This window comes from Solanum verrucosum, unplaced genomic scaffold (assembly GCF_900185275.1).
Source record: "Solanum verrucosum unplaced genomic scaffold, falcon-dt-bn FXZP01000121.1, whole genome shotgun sequence".
Lineage (NCBI taxonomy): Eukaryota > Viridiplantae > Streptophyta > Magnoliopsida > Solanales > Solanaceae > Solanum > Solanum verrucosum.
The window spans coordinates 1,005,335-1,028,872 of record NW_026020509.1 but is presented as its reverse complement, the minus strand read 5'-3'; the positions used below and the strand labels follow the sequence as shown (position 1 = coordinate 1,028,872).

The following is a 23,538-nucleotide window of genomic DNA, read 5'->3' as shown; positions in this document are numbered from 1 at the left end:
ATCACTGTCCAAAAACTAGAAAGACAATCCAAGATAGGCCTCCAGATGCAAGGAGCACAACACAAATTTGATCAATGCTAACCACAAATGTGAAGGACTACGCTAGAAACTGGTAGATGCAAAAATGTAGAGTGAGTACCAAATCACTAGTAAGTAGACATCACATCCAACCGAGCTTAAATTGTAACTATAACACATAAAGAATGGTTAATATCCATCTTCTTTTACCCTTAAATTGGTAGCAACCCGACCCTCAATTGGTGATAACCCGACCGAAGGTCAATATTGGAGAAGTAACTTTCTCTTGAAAGTTGATCAAACAAATCATCTATCCTTGGGAGAGGATATTTTTTCTTAAATGTAACCTTGTTCAATTGTCAGTAGCCAATACACATACGAAGCGAACCATCTTTCTTTTGGACAAACAAAACTAGAGCACCCCATAGAGATACTCGATCAGATGAAACCCTTATCCAACAAATCTTTCAGTTGCTCCTTTAATTCCTCATGTTCTGCCAGGGTCATTCGGTAAGGAGGAATAGAGATAGGTTGCGTATCTCGGAGAAGGTCAATGCCGAAGTCTATTTCTCTTTCGGGAGGAACATCGAGTAAGTCATCTTGGAACACTTTCGAAAACTCGTTAACAATGGGGACGACTCGAGAGTAGGGGTTTCAAAATCCATATCTCTAACCCACACAATATGGAATATGCAACCCTTAGAAATAATCTTTCTACCTTTCAGACATGAAACAAACCGACTCTTAGGCAAATAATTTGTCCCTTTCCATTTTAGGATGGGTTCATTTGGAAACTTAAACTTGACCACACGGGGTCTACAATAAATAGATGTATAACATGAGTGCAGCCAATCCATACCAGGGATAACATCAAAATCTAGCATAGCAAGCTCTACAAGATTAACATGAGTGACTCTATGGACTTTCTATAGACCCTCTTAGCCACAATAGGATCACCACCAGGAGTAGAGAAAAAAAATGTTCTAACAACACATCCGGAAGAATATCAAACCTCATAGCAACATATGGCGTCACCAAAGACAAGGTAGCATTGGGGTCAAGTAAAGCACAAACATAGAGTTGGACTACTTTTAACATATCATTAACCACATCGGGAGAACCCTCTTGCTCACGATGAGTCTAAACCCGATGAAAGATAAGGTGGAACCCATCGAAGATTATCCATTCTTAGCAACTTAGGGACAATCCCTTATCTTGTGATCCATCTTGCCATAACCAAAACAAGCATTAGAACCAGCTAGACATTTACCTTCATACTTTCTTCCACACTTGGAGCAAGTAGACAATGAAGGTTTACCGCCATTTCATTCCTGAGGCTTAGGGTTAGACACCATATCTTTGTTGAACTTAAAAGAAGCGTTGGAGGATCCTTGACTAGAAAAACTTTGGCAGAACTTAGAACGACTATGTCTCTCAAACCTCGAATATGAAAAGTCACCATCATCGGTCTTGGCCCTCTTTTCCTCCCTAGACCTTTCTTTAAGTTTCTCCTTTTTAATTTTTTGAGCATGAACCATGATACGAGAAATGTTAATATCATTGATGTGCATAGCGGTACGACATTCCTTAAACCACCATTTTGGATACACCCGAAACGAACTTACTCATCCTTGCCCTAGGATCGACAATCATAATAGGAGCATAATGAGACAATTGTGTGAACTTCAAATTATATTCCTTCACACTCATATTTCATTGACGAAGGTTGATGAATTTAAGAACATTTGCCTCCCTCATTTCAAAGGGAAAGAACCTATCAAGGAAAACAACCTTAAACTTTTTTCCAATCAAGAGGACCCGCATCTTCCGCCCTCTCTTATTTCCATTGGTTGAACCACATTTAAGAAACACCCTTAAGCTGATAAGCAATCACTTCTTCCTTTTTCACTAGTGTAACCCCCATGATCATCAACACTTTATACATCTCAACATCTTATAGCATCTCATTCATAAGTTTGGCACACTTCAAACTCATGAACAATACTTTATTCGACATGGTTTATGAGACTTCTAGGACCTTTCTACACCTTGTGCTATGAATATCAAGTTTTTCACGATCCAAAGCATGCCCTAGGCGTGACATGATGTATAGGACCCTAAAAGGCCCTAGACAAGCCACTTAGCATACATCATTCATGGAAATAGAAAATTTAGAGTGTTTTAACGACAATTTCAAAATATAAGAACTTATAAAATGTAGAGGAAGTTTAACACAGTCTTAACACCATCTAATACATCAAGAGTGATCGAGATGTAACCCGTACATCATATACAATATTGAAAAGTAAAGACAATATGAAATAAAGGCTCGGTCCTCGAAACATGAGGACTCACTAATATTCAATATCTACTTAGTGATCCCTTGCCACGAATATGTGAATCTGGAACGTCGGATCCTACATTTGGAAGAATGTAGGCACGAATATGTGTTAGTACAAATATATACCAAGTATGATAGGAATGCATAAAAATATGAAAATCATGCTAAAAGGACCTTTTCGTGACATGCAATGACTAAGCTAAATCATGAGATAAAAGGTTTAGAAAACATAAAATAAAAAAGCATGGTCAATGCAAGCTAACATCTTTGAAACATTTGTGAGATACTTCTAGAAGTAACCTTTGTTCATTATTGTGGGAGATTTACTTTTAAACGACATTAAGACCATGTGAGCTAATAACATGGAATTCGGTGTCTACCCCACACCAAAAAGGGGTATCCTACTTGCCAAGGTAAGACCATAAACTTCTAGCTTACGTGGATCCACTAGCTAATATTTATTTAGACAACCTATGGTGGCACATAATTTATGGGACATGGGTAATCGATATTTGTCCACTCGGTGCTAAACATAAATCCCACAGAATACTGATTAGTCTTAACTTTTCTTAACATTCATGATACATGAGTAATTATCGCTTGTATTATCATTGGAGGTCATGCGTAATCGCCACTTGCCTTATTATCCATAGAAGGGCACATTGAGTAACCAATCAAAGCTAAGCTTTTCATTAGAATAGCTCCTTAAGTCTTTGTTCCATTTAGGTGAGAAGGCATTTCAACCTTCTGAATATTTTATGTGAGAAATCCTTTCACAACAACAACATTGATGCTTCAATCTCAAAGCAAGACTTAAATCATTTTTATCAATTTCATAAGAACTCCATAAACTCATATATCATGATTCAAAAGCTTCATCCTATGAACAATTCTAGAAAATGTGGATTTCACATGGGTTCATGGGAATTCAACTTAGAAACATGCAATTTCTTCAATTCATGCATAAAAAGACAAAATTCAATCAATAATACCATAATTGATGAAAAGAACCCATGATATTGAGCAAAAACCTTAACGAGATTCTACGTTGTAAAAATAGGAGAACTTAGGAATCCTATGGAGAAAAGGAATCCATAGGTTAATACTATCATACCTTAATGCCAAGAGCTTACAATCAATGGTGAAATTGGAGACTTGACTTGAAACCCTAGTCCTTTTCTTCAAGTTTCTAGAGAGAAATATTTAGGAGGATAAACTTGATCTTCTTTTAGGAATTTGAGAGAATGAATTGAATTAAGAGATTTTGGGGTAAAATCATTTATATAGGGTCTTTAATAGAAGGTAAAATGACATAGTATTGGGTTAGAGTAATTAGAAAAAGACCCAAAATCCCTTCTTAAAAATAACTTCTGACCTCACCAACGGCCACACCTAAGGTATGTTGGTCACACCATGGACCTTCCTGGTCACTCGTTGGTGCTATAAGAGATCACTGGATTTGGACCCACAATGACAGACCCATGTACGGTCCATGGGTCAACCTACGAACCGTGAACCTCAGTTGTGGGTCCTAACTTTTTGTTCTAAAATTTATCTATGTTTGGGACTCACCTACAAGACTTACCTATGACTCGTGCATAGGATGAAGGATCATCCTAGTGAATCGTATGAAAAATACAGAAACTTGACATTTTGGGAAATCTGGACTTACCAACTACGAACCTACCTATGGATCGTGTGTCAGACCATGGGTCGTCGGTGGCTTAGTTGGTTCTAGCACCAGCTCTTGGAAACTTGCAATTTCTCATATTTTTGAATCTGAGGTGTTACATATGATGATTTAGTTACTGCACTTGATGGGGTAGATTTCTATCTATCCCCCATCAAAGAAGCTCGATTTTACATAACAACAAAATACTTAAAGGTCGTTTGGTGTGAAGGATAAACACAAATAGTCTTGGAATAAATATTTAGTGGCACTTAATTTAGTGTTTGGTTGAGAAGTTTGGGATAACTTATCCCAAGATTAATAAATAGTACCGGGATAAGTTATCCCTCCCAAGGGGTGGTATAATAATTCCATCATAATTTATGATGGAATAAGCTTATTAAATGACAAAACTATCCTTCAAATCCTTTAATTATGAACTTCCGTCGAAAGAGTACTATTGGTTTTAGTATTGGCAAACATTTTGCTGGATTTGTTTGGAGGCTTCAAAATGGAGATATTTAAGTAAAATACGCTACTGATTTTACAAGCATGGTAAGGCAACTCTTCTTTCAGTTCTTTTATTTTTCAAGGGGTTAAATCCTTCTCTTTTTTTCTTTTTTTTTTGTTTCCCAAATCTGAAATTAAGTTTTTCGGGGGTTAAATCCTATCATACATAAAAATAATTAAGCTAAATAAGATGGATGGTTTGTTTTAAAGAATAAATAACTAAAACTCTATAAAAAAAAATTACAAATAAAAGCTAAATAAGAGGGTATTTTTGTAATCAAACCACTTATTTTTAGAAATGATGCAATGGTTATTATTTTTAGTGGAACAAACCAAACAATCAATAAGAAATAATGTCAGGATAACTAATCTTAGCATAACTTATCCTAGCATAACTTGTATTCAAACCAAACGACCCCTTAGTACTACTTTTAATTATGTTGATTTTAACGCATACATAAATTTTTCATTACTATATATGCTTTACATGATATATTTTAGGTCAAACACATATGCAGACCCTTAAACTTGTCTCTAAATTTCATTTTGACACTCCAACTCAATCTTGTTCTATTTTAACCCTTCAACTCCATTTTTTATGTTCCATTTTGGCACTTCTAAGTGATGTGGCAGAGAGTGTGCATCACACATTCTCTAAGAGAGTGAAAGACAAAAAAAAAGTATTTTTTAAAAAAATAATAAAAGATTACCCTTCAACTCTATTTCTTTTATGCACCATTTAACACAACATACTAATTTTATGATTTCTTTATTTATATATATGTTATTCAACTGCAATTTTGCATTTTAAAAATCAACGATCATCTGTTAATTATTGTAAAAAATTAAAACTGACGGATTATCATTGTTTTTTTTTATAAAAAAAGTAACAATTTCTTTTTAAGAGTTTTCCTATATTTTTGTGTGAAAAATAATCGATGAAAGTGCGTCGATTTTCTTTCTTAAAAAAATCAATGATAACCCAACGAAGTCTATCGAGTTTCAACATTTTTTTGTAGTGTTATTAATTAGCAATGAACATGAGTTTTTTTTTTTACTTGTATTTAGTTGAATGAAAAATTAGAAAGCTGATATTTGAGTTAGTCCAAGTAGACTAGATATAAAAAAAAATATATGTGATGTTATTTAGATTAACTAATTGTTTTTTTAAAAAAAAACCAACACTCTTTCACCGATTATTTTTCACACAATAATGTACAGAAACTCTAAAAAAAATATTTTTTTTAAAAAATGATGGTCATCCATTATTTTTTTTAAAAAATGATGGTCATCCATTATTTTTTAACATAATAATGGTATGTGAAGTACACACATCCCACATTGTTGATTCTTTGGAAAGAAGTGTCAAAATGGAACATAAAAATTGGAGTTGAAGGGTTAAAATGGAACAAGGTTGATTTGGAGTGCCAAAATGAAATTTAGGGACAAGTTTAAGGGTCTGCATATGTGTTTGGCTTATATTTTACTTGAACCAAATGTTTACCGATAACAACAAACTCTCATAATACATACACCATCTCTCCGAATTTCATTTACGTTGCATATGTTGTTATCGAATAATTTAGTTATAAACCCAGCGATTAACGCCTTGTTTGAATGGTTGTTACCCGTTGTGTATTGTTAGTTTAAATACAATGTTTGTTTTAATTGTTACTTAAATTATATTGTATCGTTCGTTTAAATCTATGTTAGGTAACGACAAAAAGACTCATTTTATGTAATGATAGATTTGATGTGATCGCGTCATTACATTAATATTTTCCTCTCATTTTATCTTTATTTGTTATATAGAAATCATATTTCATTTTTTATCATACATTTGTATAATAGCTCTACCATGTATCCTACTTTTTTGATAGGTTTATCACTCAAATTATGAATGTGTGACATTATGTAACGATAGAGAACATATAACACGATACAACACAATACTTTATGAAATAATACATAACAACCATCCAAACAAATGTTAGGCTAATTGCTCTCTTAGTTAACAACAAAGTCACCAAACCTATACCTAATAAGCTAAAAACTAAATTCACAAGTAATCATTTCACTTCTCTATATAGCCTATTTTGTACCCAAATTGCTCTTTCTTCTTCTCTTGTTTAAAACGACCAACGACTAAGGGAGGCTGTTACCTTGTTTTCATCGGAACATTTACAATAAAGACGCTCTACTCTTAATTCTGCACCCACTACTCATCCATTTACACACCTGGCCACTTTACTCCGTTCAATGGCTACTCTCGCCTTCAATTCCGTCGCCGCCACCTCCAAATTCCGATCCTCCGTCGCCGCCGCAAACTCCTCCGTCCATCGCCAGCTGTCACATGTCCGCCTTCCGTCTTCTCCTATTCAGCCATCATCTGTCTTGCACTGCCGCTGGTCTTCTTCCGCCTCTTCAGGTATCTTTCACTTCTTAGTAGAGACGGATCTAATCCTTCTCAGCTTACTGCTTTCCAATTCTAAAAATGTTGTATATATGATAGATACTTAGAATTTATTGACTTTAAATCTTGAGTGCAATTCCTTTTTAGAGAAATGTATGTTGGCATTTTGCCTGATGAAAAATAAATACAATAGCACACTCGATTCTGGCCTCTGTTTATAGGAAAGGAATTCGAGAATTTTTGACAGCAAAAAGGAATCTGTAATTAGTTTAAAGGACATATGCATTTCTCGTCTGTTTTTTTTTTGGTAATAGCTAATGATACAGAAGCCATGGTTGACTTTTTGAGCTCATAACACAGCTTGTGATGAGCAGTTTTGCTGCTTTTAATACAATACCCTTTATCAATCAGAAAAAAAGATATTCCTTTGTTTATAATTAGTTGTATAGATGTATAATGGGATTGTGATATGATCAGGTGTGAGAGCTCAGGTGACAACCACTGAACAAGCTGGAGTTGAGGCTGCTGCAAAAGTTGAAGCTCCGGTTGTTATTGTCACCGGAGCTTCTAGAGGAATAGGGAAGGCAATTGCGTTGGCTTTGGGAAAGGCTGGTTGTAAGGTCAGCATTGTGTTCCATTTTTGAAAATACGGAAACCTTTTGGTTTTGAGATTCGTTGCCTTTCATATGTAACTAGACAACACAGGAGTGTTAACTGCCAGAAAATACCAGAGAATTTTTTCTTAAACAAAATTGTGTTTCCAGATTTGGAACTTGGTGGATAATGGGCTAGCCTTCTTTCCTACTTCACTTAAATGCCTGAGTTTGTTCAACAGCTAGGTTTGGAACTCGTGAAACGAGCCTACCACACATCCTCTCCTACCTTTGCCATTGAACCAAAGCCCTGGGAAACCAGAAAACTTGTTCTTTTGATAGTGTATTACTAGAATTTATCTAAGCTCACTCTTGCATTTGTATAATATGGTGTTGGCGACCCATGTAGTTTTACTGTAAAACATCATCAGCTTTAAGGTGCTTTGGTAGTTGCTCAAGTTGTGTTTCCGTTGGCAATAGTTTAAAAGTGAAACAATGGGAAGTACTCTCTCTGTCCTTTGACTGCTCTGTGTATCATCTTAAGGTAAAATGTTTAAATGGATAATTTTAATTGAGAATAAAAGGCTTTAAAAGGATAGTTTCAAATGTGCAAAAAATAAATTAGTTACCTGAAAGATGTCATATCAAGTGTAAAACAATACTAGTTTGTGTTACTCTATATTGTTTTTGGGTGAAATTGCCGTTAATAAGCAGAAGCTTATACGGGCCAGAGTATAAAGCGAAGTGGGTCCTCCTCCTCCACATCTTCTTCTTATTTAGCTTAGTGTTTACTACGTGAAGTCAGGCATTTCAAAAATGTGGATTCCGTAGATTTAAGTTCTTCCGAAAGCTTCCAATAATGTTCGTAAGCTGACATAGGTTGATACACAGGCATTACTGTCATCAATTTATAATTTTTCCCATACCTGCTTGATATAAAGTTCAATGTCGGTGACAGGTCCTTGTGAACTATGCCAGATCTTCAAAGGAGGCAGAAGAAGTTTCCAAAGAGGTATGTGTTCCTTTTTTTAGTAATAATTTAGTTTAGTTTTTGGTATATATTAATATCCCTGATATTTCCATTCCCAACTGAAAATATCATTTTAACTACTTGAAACATGAACTGTGTCTCTAACTTCAGTCTGGTAGCCTTTTAATTTTATTTTATTCTATTTTTATAGATAGAGCTAGGTCTTCCTCTCTGATTCCAAGAACTGGTCAAACATGGAAAACTGATTCTGCTCTCTCATCTTTGTTAGAATTTTTCTGATAAGATAGCAGCTAGTTAATGACCTGATTGCTTGTACTGAAACCGTAAAAGCAAAAGGAATTTGTCTTTGCTGGTAATACTCTTCCATAGAAGATTGATGAAGTTGTGGATATATATGATAATGGCTCGGTGAAGTTATACTGCCTATATTTTATACTTGCGCATTTCAAACAATTATGTTTTCTTTTCTTGGCTAATCCTCATCTATCAAGAAGTGTAAGTTTAGGTTCAAACTTTGTGTTTGGTTTCACTTATCTTCATGTAAGTTCCATCCCAAAACGTTGGCAATCATAGATTGCTTTAGTTTTATCTCAGTCTTGTAAAGGAGCGAAACCTGCTTTTATTCTACTCAGTCAAAGATAAAGAGCGTCTTCTCATAGTCCTTACCGGTGCCAAAGAAAGATATCTCATAAGCTAGAAGGCTTGATAGAAGATGTCTGATGCTCATTTGACAAACACTTCCATCCATTGTTTGATTGCTGATAGATTTGAAACTTCCGTTGCTACTTCAACGAGCAGCCATTTATTCTTGGGTGTGGGAACTGGGAACAAGTCATAAGGTCATGCTTTAGGTTGTCTCTCACGTTCCTTGAAAAAAGAAAAGATCTTTTCTGAGTGATTCAAGAATGTCATATTTTGTAGATTGAAGCATGTGGTGGCGAAGCCTTGGCTTTTGGAGGTGACGTTTCGAAAGAAGAAGATGTAGAGTCCATGATGAAAACTGTAAGCTCTCTCTTTTGTTAGTAATATTAGTTAATGGTGGATCTTATCACAGTTGTTGCCAGCTGAATTGCACCTCATAAGTATCACACCTGCAGGTGGTTGATCGATGGGGAACAGTTGATATCTTGATCAATAATGCAGGTTAGCTACCACCTTTATTTTGTGGCAACAAGTCAAAAAGATTATTTAATTAATTTTGCACCAAGATAATACCAACAAGTTAACATTTGTGCTGTGGCATTAAGCATCCAACAAAAATCTGTGCAACTTTCTAGTTAGAGAGGAACATGTTTTTACCCCATATATACAAGTGAAACAATATTTTTAATGCAGGCTAGCAACAGTCATCCTGTTTTGCATCAAGTTTTATTAGAATTCCCAATCAGTAGTTCTCTTTTTCTTCTTTTCAGGTATCACGCGTGATACCTTGTTGATGAGAATGAAGAAGTCTCAGTGGCAGGAGGTTATTGATTTGAATCTTACAGGAGTTTTTCTCTCCACACAGGTCTATGCGCTAGCTGTGTTTCAATTGGTAGTTTGGTTGTCTCCCCCAATCCCTCCTCCCAAAACCTGTATGTATTTTTTTTAAGATAAGGTTCTTATGAGGGATCTTTCTTCTTGTTGCAGGCTGCAGCTAAAATCATGATGAAAAAGAAAAAGGTAAATTTGTCCATCTACCTCTTGCACTTCAGAAATAATATTATTTGCCTGGTAAGGTTCAAGTTTTCGGAAACTGTTGCATAGAGGGAACTGCATTTGTTTATTTACCGAAGAGATCCGTCTCAGGTAATGAGGGCCTTAGCTCTATGGACTCTACAGCAGTTATAAACAATGACTACACCACATGGTGGTCATTGATGTCGTCCACACTAGCCTTTTCCAAAACTTCATGTACAGCAGAAATATCACTAGAACAACCATGTGGGGCAGGGGTCAACCCTAGCCTTTGGGTAGAATAACCAAATTAAATTTGCCGTTCCTGGTTTCTTGGACTCGCATGCTAGTCAAAGTAGAAAAAAAAAGGAATTGGAAACACAATGACAGGCTGGCAATGTGTGACACTTGCACTACATTGATTTCACAGGGCATGGGCAAAATACTTCTCTTATCTGGATTGAAGGAAAATGGACAGAGAAGATAATGATACATTATAAGTTGAAGGGAGATAGCTTATAACTTTATTCCCACCTAGTGTTAAAAGATAACATAATGCTACAATAAGATTGTCATGTTAATTAGTTTCCTCTCTTGTTAGAAGCATCAAAAGTTGAGTTGATTTCAGCTTCAGAATTTGGATGTTGTCGTGTTCGAAATTGGTTATGATGGAAGGGTTTTGATGTGACGCAGAATCTGTTTCCAGCAATTCCGTTTCTTGGATTTCAGTTGCTGGTGTCATTTTCTCAGATTCTGTCACCTGCTATATTGCTGACAGTTACCTTTTCAATGAATTTGAACCAGTTATTCATACAAAACAAGAAACAAATTTACTGATCCTTGAGTATGTTAAAATAGCCAGCTTGTGCCAGATGCGAACTAATAAGACTGTTGCCATCATGTTTATCTAGCGATATATTCTGATCCTTGAAAAAAATATTGATCACTAAGATCAAAGCAATGCAATGCAGTTTTGTACTGTTCCTTGTATACTCAGAATTTTTATTTAGGCATGGTCTACACTTCGCAGGGAAGAATCATCAACATATCTTCTGTTGTTGGTTTAGTTGGCAATGCCGGGCAAGCCAACTATAGTGCTGCTAAAGCGGGAGTCATTGGCTTAACCAAGAGTGTTGCAAAAGAATATGCCAGCAGGAATATAACTGTAAGTGCTCCTAATCATTCCGTTGTATCACTTGGCTTGTTTACGTTAATGCTAGTTATGAAGGATTTGGTAAAGCATATTATTGAGGAACTTTTTCTGATGAGAACAAACTAATGAGTCGTCTCTCTTATTTTTTCCGTTGGTGATATAATGACTTCTTATGGCTCATAATTAGGTTATTTATGCTGAATTTTACCTTTCGACAGGTTAATGCTATTGCTCCTGGATTTATTGCATCTGATATGACTGCCCAGCTAAGTGAAGACATTGAAAAGAAACTTTTGCAAAGTATTCCGTTAGGTAAGAGCAGCTGTCTTTTAAAGTGTTTGTGGTGTTTATATCTCAACATAGTGACGAGTTCCCTGCACCTCTAAGACGAGGAAAAGGTCTACAACTTGATTTCTAAGACTAGGACTCCAAGTAGCATAAGACAACATCAGATGCAATAATCAGATTTCATTTGCATCAATAAAAAACTCTTGACTCTATAAAACGAATTAAAACTAAGTCAGAACTGAAAAACATCAACTGAGCTTGAAACTTGATAGTTGGTAGATTTCCCCTTCTTCAATGCATCCAACATTTCAAAGACTTTGTACTTGCTATTTATAAAAGATTTCACTTATTAAACTAGTAAAATTAACTACTATTCAGTTTAAATTTTTAGGAAATATGGTTCATATCTTCATATCTATATCTTTCAAATTAAAGCACAATAGAGTTCCTGTAAACAATAACTATATTGACTAACTTTGGTCTCATACAATACAGGACGCTATGGTCAACCTGAAGATGTTGCTGGACTAGTGGAATTCCTGGCACTCAGTCCCGCAGCCAGCTATATTACTGGACAGGTACTTCCATGTTATGTAGTTTCATCTGTCGTTTATCCGAAGCTTCTCTCTTGCTACCTCATGTTAAAACATCTGTTTATTAAGAATATTTATCTCCTTTACAGGTTTTGACCATCGATGGTGGGATGGTTATGTAGAAGTTTACCCCATACTTAGTTTGCTCATGAAGAAGGATTGAAAGGGTGATCACTTATGTTATACCATGACTGTAGCCTCTCGCCTCATCTAGTGCCCGCGGAAAAGGAATTTGTTAATTTGGTGGTAGAAGATGGCCTGTCTAGTCATTTTTCTGCATTTTCCCCTCTTTTTTTCCGTTTTCTTATCTGAGTAAGCATTTTTGAAACAGGGTTTGATCATTTTGTTGTAGTTCCTATGTTAAAGCAGAGTAAACACTATTTGATGTACTTCCTTTGGCCAAAGCATCTTCATGTGCTGCCATGAAAGATTGCTGCTCTTTGCTTTGCCCCTGAGAGCTGGAGATTGATAAATCAATGGCATAATTTAGCTTATGCTTAATTACAGTTGTAGTAGTAATTTATTTTAGCTCTAATTATGAATTGATCACCTTTTAATCCCCTTTAAGTTTTTTTCTAAGTCCAACAGTACCCTCACTAACAAAAGCCCTGGACTAGAGAAAAAAAATACAAAGATGGTCCCTTATGTTCGGGGTAGACTCAAAATACTTCCTAAAATTTGTCAAAAGTGAACATTTTTTTTTTTATCTCCATCAAATATTTTATAGTTCTGCCGATTTAACTTTAAGGTAACTATGGAAAATAAATAAACACTAGAAAAGTCTCCTCCAATCCTAAAAAATTGAACACGAAAAACAGTATTAAATACTATAATGCACCAAACATAACATATATTGTACATTAAAAGAAAAGTATTAGATTTTTAGAAATAGACTAGAAATATCAAAAAAAGAACTTTCAAATGTGAGTTCTCACTAAAATTCTTTTATTTTTTCCTTCAGAATTTAAATATAGCAAACAGAGAGTGACCAAAATGATTTAAGAGTGTAGTTTAGGGACTATTTTGAACCTGACCCAAACATATGGACCATTTTTGTCATTATTCTCCCCTAAATTACCGTTCCTCTTTTTCCCTTCTTTATCCTCCATGGCCGTTTCCCCCACTCTGTACACCTTCTCTATTATCTTTTCTCTGTGATTTCAGCGGCCAACAGTAAATTTTTCTTGCGATTTTAGTGGCATAATTTCTCAGCTGCTCTACGTTTCTAAATACTTTTTCAATTTTTCCGTGCAATTTCATAAAGAGACGAAATACTAGTTTACTACTGGATTTATACTTCATCGGTGTTGTGAGAATTTCCTGTTGCTACAACATTTTTTTTTTCAAATTTGAGTTGTGAGATTTTAAATGGTTCCTTTTTGTACTTTCATTTATGAGAAGAAGAAAAATGTGCAATTGATTGTGTCAGTGATGTACATATTAGGATAAAATGATCCAATATATGTTAGTATGCTATTTCACTTTGATGAGAAAGCAATGAGGGAGAACTGAAATACAATTGAAGGTCAAAGTTTTTTTTTTTTTTTTTAAGATTGACATAGCAGTAGTTAGAAAGAACTTTTATTAGGCAGAACGAATCCTGCAACTGGCTTTTAACTTTTATTAGCTCAGTAGAGTGTGTGTGTTTAATCTCCTAGTAATCCAAATCTTGATAGGTGAATGTGATGATAATTCGATACTGATGAAGCTCAGTTCTTTGAGGACCTTAATGTTTTTTTTCTGTAATGCAGCTGATCTTGATGAAAAGAATGTAATTGTTACAGGGTTAGATGGTGATTACTTGAGGTATTCCTTGAATAACTGATTATCCTATCAATGTTTCAGTTTCCGCTAGGACAATCACTGTCAGCTATTGCCCTTGGAACCATCAAGAAAGAAGTTTTTTATTTTTACTTTACGGTTCCCTCTTTATAGTTAAAATCAAATGCAAATGTGCTTGAAACATAAAGTTTGAAGTGGGATGGAATCTAGCAACTTCACCTCCTTGATATTTATTAATTCTTTTTTTTTTCCATTAATCAAGCTGTGGCAGGTCACTCTTATGGTTTCCGTGGACTAGTGGTGATGAATACATAATTTCAGGGCAATTCTTTCCTTAAGCAGTCCTGATGAGTAAAGTTGGTTTTGTTTCTGATATCAACAATGAACTTCATATCGATTTTGCGAAAACAGAGGATCACTAGTGCAATTCATCAAACAATTGTTGTATCTTTGTCCAAACAAACTATTCATTCATGTCACATTTTTTGTTCGAAAATATCCGATGCAAATTTTACTTCAGAGAATTCAGAATCAGAAAAGGAAGAAAGGTTGGTAGATCAGGGAATGGTGGCAACAAGGAACAACTTAAGTCAAAGAATTGGAAGAGTACCCATAGGAGAGTCCATTGGATCCACTTTCCAAAGCTGGATGGGTGATGGTCTACCTATTCATAGAGGTGACATTTTCCACACTATGAATCGTTTGCGCAAACTCAAACTCAACAAGCGTGCTCTTGAGGTTCTTTTACTCTGTCCTTTCTTGCCAAATTTGAAAATGGGCATTTATCTATTATGAAGTATTCAACCTACTGAGAATATCACTAGGGTGCACTTTACATGTTTGTGTAAGATATCTAAGGGTAGTAGTAGTGAAGGTAGTCAGGGAAGAGGAAAACTTTGTCTTGATCTATTCTGCCATGTTTCAGGTTAAACAGTTGCAGAGTGTTATAATCCATGTTAGTTATTCGGGCATTTTCAATATACGAATTTCCTCTATTCCTTCTCACAAAATATATACTGAATTTGCTCTATTATGTTGTTGAGCTCATTTTCAAGTCTTACCTATCATAATGCCTAATCAAGCATATGTAGTTGATATTGACAATCTTTAGGTTCTTAATCTAGCTGCATTCATTAGTGTTTCAGTGTTAGATTCAGTTATCATTGAAATAGATAGAATTTGGTACTCATTTAGAACTTCACTTGTGATATTAAGCAATATCTATGTTTTTCACAGGTGATGGAATGGGTTATAAGGGAGAGACCATACAGACCAAAGGAACTAGATTACTCATATTTAGTAGAATTCACTTCTAAGCTTCATGGGATATCACAAGCTGAAAGCCTATTCTCACGAATTCCGTCTGAGTTCCAAAATGAGTTGCTCTACAACAATCTTATACTCGGATGCTTGGACAGAGGACTGATAAGGCTTTCACTAGCATATATGAAGAAAATGAGAGAACTGGACCATCCCATATCTTATTTGGTGTTCAATCATCTCATCATTCTCCATTCCTCCCCAAGCCGCAAGAAGTTCATTCCTAAAATCTTGACGCAGATGAAAGCCGATAAGGTTACTCCACATGTTTCAACCTTCAATATTCTGCTCAAGATAGAAGCAAATCAACACAATATTGAAGGCCTATTGAAAGTTTTTGGTGATATGAAGAGAGCAAAAGTTGAACCGAATGAGGTATCTTACTGTATATTGGCCAATACACATGCTGTGGCTAGATTGTATACAGTTTGTGAGACCTATATTGAAGCTATTGAGAAATCTGCAACTGGACAAAACTGGTCTACATTGGACATTCTGGTCATACTCTATGGATATCTGGGAAAGCGGAATGATTTAGAGAGGACATGGGGTGTCATTCTGGAGCTTTCCCATGTTAGGTCTAAGAGTTATGTCCTGGCGATCGAAGCATTTGGTAGGATCGGAGATCTCTGTCGAGCTGAAGAGCTGTGGTCTGCAATGAAATCAAGGAATTCTTTGAAGTCAAATGAGCAGTTCAATTCGCTGATAGCTGTATATTGTAGACATGGACATATCACCAAAGCCACTGCATTGTATAAGGAGATGGAGAAAAGTGGGTGCAAGCCAAATGCCATTACTTATCGGCATCTTGCTCTTGGTTGCTTGAGAGCGGGGTTAATTAAGGAGGCCATCAAAACTCTTCAATTGGGGATGGATATGGAAACAAGCATAAAGGTGAAAAGATCAACTCCATGGTTGGAAACTACTCTTTCAATAATTGAAATATTTGCAGATAATGGTGATGTAGAGAATGCTGAAAAGTTGTTTGAAGAACTGAAGAAAGCGAATTATACTAGGTATACCTTTGTGTACAATGCGTTAATCAAGGCGTATGTTAAGGGGAAGGTATATGATCCAAATCTTCTTAAAAGAATGATTCTTGGAGGGGCTAGGCCAGATTCTGAGTCCTATAGCCTTTTGAAAGTTATTGACCAATATCGAACGTGATTATATTAGAATTATGTTGTGTGATTTTGCACTCCTACTTCAAATTACTCGGCTAAGAGTAGTCCTATTCTGCGGCTCTGCCAATTGCTGAAGATAGCTATACTTCAGGGTGCCTGTTCGAGTCTTGGAGAGATGATGGCAGGTTAGACAAGTTACGCTATATAATGTAGATGTCTTGCTTTGCTAATTGGCATATACTTGTTCATTAAATCTGCTTGCCTTTCCCTTTAAATTCTGTTGTAAATGGTTAACTTCAGCATTGTAATATTTGAATGGTTCTTAGCAATTTGATATTGCTTTAGGGTTTCTTTTGAGAATATTGTTATAAAGATGTATGTTTGCGGTAAACATCGAACTCTTGTTGCTTCAAAACTAGATTTTCTTTTTTTTATTAGTTTATAATATGCTTATCTGGTCTGGATGCAGTTTGTGCTTTGTTGGTTTCATCTTTGCAAGAAATTCTAGGTTGAGATGATGCCTTTGTTTCTAGACTCTATACTTAGTGTTGCATTATTTACATGTGTCGATCTCACTTTTGTCTTGAACTTCAATGTACTCTACATGTATGGAACTCAAAAAGGAAAAAAAAATGCTAGATCAGAAAAACAGTTTATCTATATGTATACAACATATATGCCTCTGCATATTTCATCACATTGTATGGTTTCTCTTTCAATTTTGGAAATGTTTTTGGAAGCTCTTACTCCGATGGTGGTTTGACTGATGGCATTACCATTGTGTATGAAATGTAATTGAAATAGAACGTGATTTGAACCTTTAATATTAGGTTGCTAGTTGATACTAATTGATGAACTTGTATCAAGTATGTTGCACTTACGGTACTTGCTCATTGAGTTGCTGCATAGATTTTAAGGTATGCGATGATTATCAAAAAAACATGTTTCATATTGCTGAAGAAGGTAATGCAGCACATAGCAGAATCAGATCAAAGTTTTTAATTTTACATAATGTTGTTTGTAGTTTGGCCAATATAATGGGGAAAAGAAGAGAGCAGAATCAGGAATTGATGAACAAAGCAACAGAGTATCAGAAATTGATGAACAAAGAGGAGTTTTGTGAAGATTGCTGCTGAATGGGACAAGGACGAGGCTGAGGATGGAAAATTGTGAGCAGATGCTAAGCACCAAAGACATTAATGCTTGACCAAAAACCAGTTATTTTATCAGCTACTATCCGAGCTTTTCCAGACCCACTTGTGAGATTACACTGAGTATATTGTTGTTGTACTATCCAAGCTTCCTCTTACACCAGATCCTCTTTCTTGGAATAAATTTCACTTTTCTGATAGAATATTTTGTCACATATACTTTATAATAAGGTTAATTATGACAGCATGTCCTTTTTCATCTTGATGATGAATATTTCTCACCTTTCAACAACTATCCAAGAGATAGTCCGTGACTACTTTTATGTCCCTATGCACCGCACATTGTTCATATTCTTCGCGTAAATAATGCAACGCAGATTTGAAATTTTCAATCCTCACGCAGAGGCGGAGCTAGGTCGGGGTTTATGGGTTCGCACCCAGTAGTTTTTTCGTAGATTTTGTATTTGTATTAGAAAATTAATTAAATATATATGTATATTAATTTGTGAACCCCTAACAAAATTGATTGACAGTTCTAAAGGAAATTTAGAACCTCCAAACTCTTTATCATGGTTACACCAATGTCCTCACGCAATGCCTAGATTCAACCGACTTTCACCTAACCATGTGATTTGTATCTGCACAAAAAATTATATCTTATTTTAGATTGTAAAATTTCAAAGGGTAATGCTAAATGCTCAGAAAATTTAAAAAGTCTATAATATATTTTTTATTTTAAAATAAACTTATTTTTTTCCCTTTTTTTTAGTTCAAAGGGTAAAAATGTTTAAAAAGATAAAATAACATAGGTAAAATATCATTCTGACCAAATTTTCTGGCCAAAATGATTTTTCCAATTTCAAAACTCTCTTTCTTTTTTATAGTTTATGTCTCGTCAAGATATATCAACACAAATTGAGACGTCTCCGAAGAACTACTTCAAAAATTGATAGGATCATTCAAAGTAGACTAAGTAGTCGAACAAATGAGAGATTGGGGGAATTCTACTCTCACCTTACTAGTAGTAATAATCCAATTTAGAGTAAATAAGAAATTATTTAATTTAATAATGAGTAAATTGTAGGCATAACAAACATAAAAATTATATTTGTATGCTATAATTATAGTTTGTATAATTGCGCTCCATAGCAAACATTATGTTTGCTATGAATATTAATTTGTATATTTCGGTATGCATATATAATGTATTTATATATTTCGGTATATATATACATTATATTTGTATATTTCGATATACTTATTCATAAAAACCTGTCATGTCTTGATCTGTATATTTCGGTAATCTATATATTGATTTGTATACAAACTAAAACATAGTAATTGTATATAAACAAAATTACTACATATATACATAAAGAGATTATACAAGCATGTCTTGCTATGTATAACTAGGAAAAATATACAAACAATAAATTGAATTTGTATAAACAAACTAAAAAATAGTAATTGTATACCGAATGGGTAATATATACAAACAACAAATTGAATCTGTATAAACAAACTAAAAATTAGTAATTGTATACCGAATGAGTTTGTATACCGAAATGGGGTAATTGTATATCGAACCAGATGACAAAAAAAAAGGAATGTTTGTTGCGAATTACAAATAAAATAAACTATGAGTATAACATTTAATTTGAATTAATAGTTTGTTATTTCATACAATTTTTCCTTAGTAAATATACGCATAATCCTATAAATTTAATTTTTATTCCCAAAAATAAAAATTGACTTGTGCACAGGTGGCATTGCATAGGATGGGGTCTCAAGTATATCTACACGAAATTATTGAAGTGTGGAATTCATTTCTAACTGATTAAAGCGTGAAATTCATTCATAACTAACCACTTTCATAATGAACCCTAGCTGCTACTCCTATTAATGGCAAAATTCCTTTTCTGGAAAAACAAGAAAGTATCCACATTTATTTCAACAATTCTCATAAAGAGAAATTGAAATTAATTTTGCATTTCCCCAATTTCATCACCAATTGCAGAAGCTTTTTATTGCGCAGTATTCGAGGTAAGGTCTTGTTGTAACATTAGTAGCTATAGACTGGTTTTTGTTCCTTTCTAATGATATACTTGGTGTTCGGGTCTCCGTTAATTTCATGGGATACTTATCAGCTACTAACATCAGGTAGCTTTGTTAATCAAAACTAGAACATATGTTTTGTTTCTGCTGGAATTTGAACCTGAAACGTTAAGACAGATGAAAAGAAATTACCTATTATTTTTGTTTCTGCTAGAATTTGAACCTGAAACGTTTAGGACATATGAAAAGAAATTATCTATTATTTTTGTTTCGGCGGGAATTTGAACCTGAAACGTTAGGAAATATGAAAAGAAATTACATATTATTTTTGTTTCTGCAGGAATTTGAACCTGAAACGTTAGGGTTCTAAACCTACTTTACTGACCACTAGGTCACGTCCTTTGGTTGGGTGTGGGCATTGGAGTTGGTAGAGGAAGACGTAGGTAAAAAGGAATAAAGATCGTGATAATTTGATTCTTTATTGTTGTAATGAATAGAAGAGAAAATGGAAATTTAATTTGTTGTTTTTACTTGAGGTATCTCAACAGAACTATAGGATAAAGGTTTGTTCTTTAAATGAAAAGATTCAATTTTTTTATCAGTAAATTGGAAAATGATTAGGAATTTAGGATTGACTATAAATGTGATTTACAAATTAAAATAGTTTTTGTTAGTATTTGAAGTTTGCTTCATTGTATGCAGAGGCAATTGACTTACAAAATCATGAGTTACTTCCGGGCATTCTTGAACAGTCCTGTTGGTCCTAAAACAACTCACTTTTGGGGTCCTATGGCCAACTGGGGATTTGTCATTTCTGTATGTTCCTAACCCCTGCTGATCGTTTTCGTTACTGTATCGCTGTTTTTTTTAATCTAATACTGAAGTCTCTGAAATTTACTTGAATTGATGTGTTAGGGAGTGATGGATTCACAGAAGCCCCCTGATGCAATATCTGGCAACATGACTTCAGGTGAAATAGTTGTAGTCTTTACATTTTTAGTCCAAACTACTCGAACAATGGTTGATGTATCCTTGTTTCGAATGCAAAAGAAAATGTCTCTAGCAGAAACAATGGTGGATCCAGTATAAGCTGTGAGATTGGCCAAAACTCTGCTTTGGACTCGAACCTCATGTATATATGTGGAAAAAAAGAAAAATGTCTCTCGTAGAAACAATGGTGGATCCAATATAAGCCGTGGTTTGGCCAAACCTATGGCTTCAGACTAGAGCCTCATGTAAATATGTGGAAAAAAAGTGTAGATAGGATTGAATATAAATTTCAGAACCTGCATTTTTAACTTTGCTAGACCTTTCAGCATTTAAATTTTGAATCTGCTGCTGCTCAAAACATAAGTTTTTGGTACATCAACACCTTCTGGTGTGCTTTGCTTTTGATCCTGCATAAATGATTGTCTCAGTTTCAGACCATTTATTGAATTTTCTTGCTTTTGTTTCTTTGGCTGCAGTGCTATGTGTATATTCACTATTGTGTATGAGATTTGCATGGATGGTACGTCCTCGCAATTATCTTCTTCTGGCTTGCCATGCTTCAAATGAGTCAGTGCAACTCTATCAACTCTCACGTTGGCTAAAGCATCAGCGGTATGTGTCTCAGTTCACAAGTGCATAATAATCCATACTAATATTAAACAGAAACAACAATATTTGAACAATTCAGTTGTAGTTACTAGCAAGTTCTGCTCCCAGATTAAGCGTTTAACCAAAGTTTTGAGCGTCTTTTATGTAGATCCGTCTGGATCATCTTTCCCATCCCTTTATTAATCACCTTGTTTTAGTGAAAATAAAAATCTGATCTTCATGCTGTGTTTTCCTTTAGGTACTTGTCTCAGAAGGAAGAGAACGTCTCTTCATGACTTAAAGTTCCGTTCTTCTCATCATTTATCAATTCGACAATCAAAAAGAAAAAGAACAAAAAAGAAATTGTATCATACTGCAAAAGAGTTGGTTATCTGTGTGGCATCGATTGTACAAGAATGTCAAATGGATGGAATGACGTAAAACGGCTGACAGACGATAGCTCTAATGTCTCCTATCGATCTGATAATGGAGCACCAGGATATCGAGAAGTGAAGGAAAATCACATTATTGTTGAAATTTAACAGTTCAACTATGATTAGCTTGAGTTAAACATTTATGTTACAATTTGCTACTAAATATTATTGTTCAATGGCACATGCTCGTTATCGTCTTGCTTTCTGGATCTCGTATGCTTCTGTTTAGTTTTGCAGTAAAAATTGATCGTTAACATTGTAACACCTTGTTGGAGCTTTTTTTGTTCTTGTATGCATCAAAAGCAACAAAAAAGCTCATCAATCGACTATAAGTGATCATCAAGTGGTGAAAATTTACTTTAAAAATTGATTATTCTCGAGTAGAAAGTCTTTTCCTGACCAATTTTACAAAGAGAGAATAAATATTCAGAGGCCTAACAACGATTACAGGGAACCTATATCCTGCTCTTTATTTTTATTGATAAAGGAGGTAAATTTGCAAGGTAAAAAGCAGAAGTTGAACTATTAGGTAAGACGGTACAACAGATTTTTGTGGTCCGGCCTTTCTCTATACCCCGCGCATAGCAGGAGCTTAGTGCATCAAGCTATTTTTTTAAATTAAAAAAAAACTATCAAGTACCATAAGCACTAGCAAGTAGCAAATGGCCAATGCACATTCATCCCAGAAAAGGAGGCTGAGTCCGGATTGTATGGAATTTGTTTATCTATAGTATTGGTTATTATCTAATAATCCTATTTATCTTTTTCTCTATTTTTTTTTATAATATTACCTCATACCCTACTTATTTTTGTAATTTAACCTTCAAATTATTGACGTCACATCATGTAATGACGGAAAATGATACAATCTATTTATTCAAATGATATATTCATCAAAATTTAAAATGATAATATAATATGACACATTATGAAATGATATACAACTATTCAAACGAGGTGTTAAGGTCATACTTGTTCGAAATAATTCCAATATAAATCTCTATAAGATTTCATGGAGAAAATTAGTTGATCATTTAAAAATTATTATTGCAAGATTGAAGAAGTGGATCCTCAATTTTGACTACGAAAAGTGAATTTAAATCAAGTATGTATTATGAAAAATCGTGCAAATGTTGACTAGGATGAAGATTGGTGCATAGTTCAAACTTTAAAAAACTACTCTCAATTTCGAACATATATTATCTGAATTCAAATATGAATATTTATAATTTGTTCTTGATAAGAGAATCTATTGACGTGTATTACACAAAGTTATTTGCACAAGTAATATGCTAAACTTCAGGCAAAATTTATAATTTCAAAAGTTTTTCATAAATATGAAAATTCATATTTTGTGGAAATTATCAAAACTTCCTCAAATATGAATTGACGCATGACCGTTTGGAGGAGCAGGTTTTAGGGTTTGGAGGGGAACAAGTAGGGAAAATTGTATAAAATAGCAAATTATTAATTCAAATTAAATATTATAACCACAGTTTCATTTAATTGTAACCCGTAGCAAATAGTTATCATTTACCTCTCTCCCCAGCGAATCTCACTCGCCACTCTCCCGATTTCGCTCGGCAGTCTCTCTCTTGCCTCTCTCACTTTATACAAACACAAATGTATAAATTACATTTGTGTTTGTATAAAGCAAGAGAAAATTGTATATATACATATTTTTTCGTTCTCCTCTCTTCCCAGATAATCTCGCTCGCCACTCTCCCAGATCTCGCTCGCTTCTCTTACTTTATACAAACACAAATGTATAAATTGCGTTTGTGTTTGTATAAAGCGAGAGAAAATTGTATATACAAATAAAAATATATATTTTTTCTTCCCATACACTTATAATTTTACAAATACAGA

The 23,538-nt window shown here is 34.5% G+C and overlaps 4 protein-coding genes across 6 annotated transcripts in view; all 4 read left to right on the top strand.

Annotated features, from left to right (window-relative positions):
• The window catches only part of LOC125809594 (BTB/POZ and TAZ domain-containing protein 1-like), an 85,794-nt gene that overhangs the window by 14,437 nt on the left and 47,819 nt on the right, over positions 1-23,538 (top strand). The gene's annotated exons all lie outside the window — the stretch shown is intronic.
• Positions 6,640-12,726, top strand: LOC125809596 (3-oxoacyl-[acyl-carrier-protein] reductase 4-like). Its single transcript, XM_049489190.1, has 11 exons — positions 6,640-6,966; positions 7,429-7,571; positions 8,503-8,556; positions 9,457-9,537; positions 9,633-9,678; positions 9,948-10,042; positions 10,165-10,197; positions 11,222-11,356; positions 11,563-11,656; positions 12,128-12,210; positions 12,315-12,726. Exons 1-11 carry the CDS (start codon positions 6,798-6,800, stop codon positions 12,345-12,347), a joined length of 966 nt encoding a protein of 321 aa, XP_049345147.1. The 5' UTR covers positions 6,640-6,797; the 3' UTR covers positions 12,348-12,726.
• LOC125809589 (pentatricopeptide repeat-containing protein At1g07590, mitochondrial) lies at positions 14,267-17,799 on the top strand. The gene is made up of 3 exons (XM_049489182.1): positions 14,267-14,745; positions 15,244-16,636; positions 17,476-17,799. The coding sequence occupies exons 1-2, from the start codon at positions 14,389-14,391 to the stop codon at positions 16,492-16,494; spliced, it is 1,608 nt and encodes a 535-aa protein (XP_049345139.1). The 5' UTR covers positions 14,267-14,388; the 3' UTR covers positions 16,495-16,636; positions 17,476-17,799.
• On the top strand, positions 19,453-21,862 carry LOC125809612 (mitochondrial pyruvate carrier 1-like). 3 transcript variants are annotated; one of them, XM_049489206.1, is made up of 6 exons: positions 19,453-19,645; positions 19,998-20,096; positions 20,360-20,473; positions 20,573-20,627; positions 21,124-21,259; positions 21,495-21,578. In XM_049489206.1, the coding sequence occupies exons 3-6, from the start codon at positions 20,381-20,383 to the stop codon at positions 21,529-21,531; spliced, it is 321 nt and encodes a 106-aa protein (XP_049345163.1). In that variant the 5' UTR covers positions 19,453-19,645; positions 19,998-20,096; positions 20,360-20,380; the 3' UTR covers positions 21,532-21,578. The 3 variants fall into 3 exon arrangements, with proteins under 3 accessions (XP_049345163.1, XP_049345164.1, XP_049345165.1); XM_049489207.1 differs by having other exon boundaries at positions 19,998-20,100; XM_049489208.1 differs by lacking the exon at positions 19,998-20,096 and having other exon boundaries at positions 19,454-19,645; positions 21,495-21,862.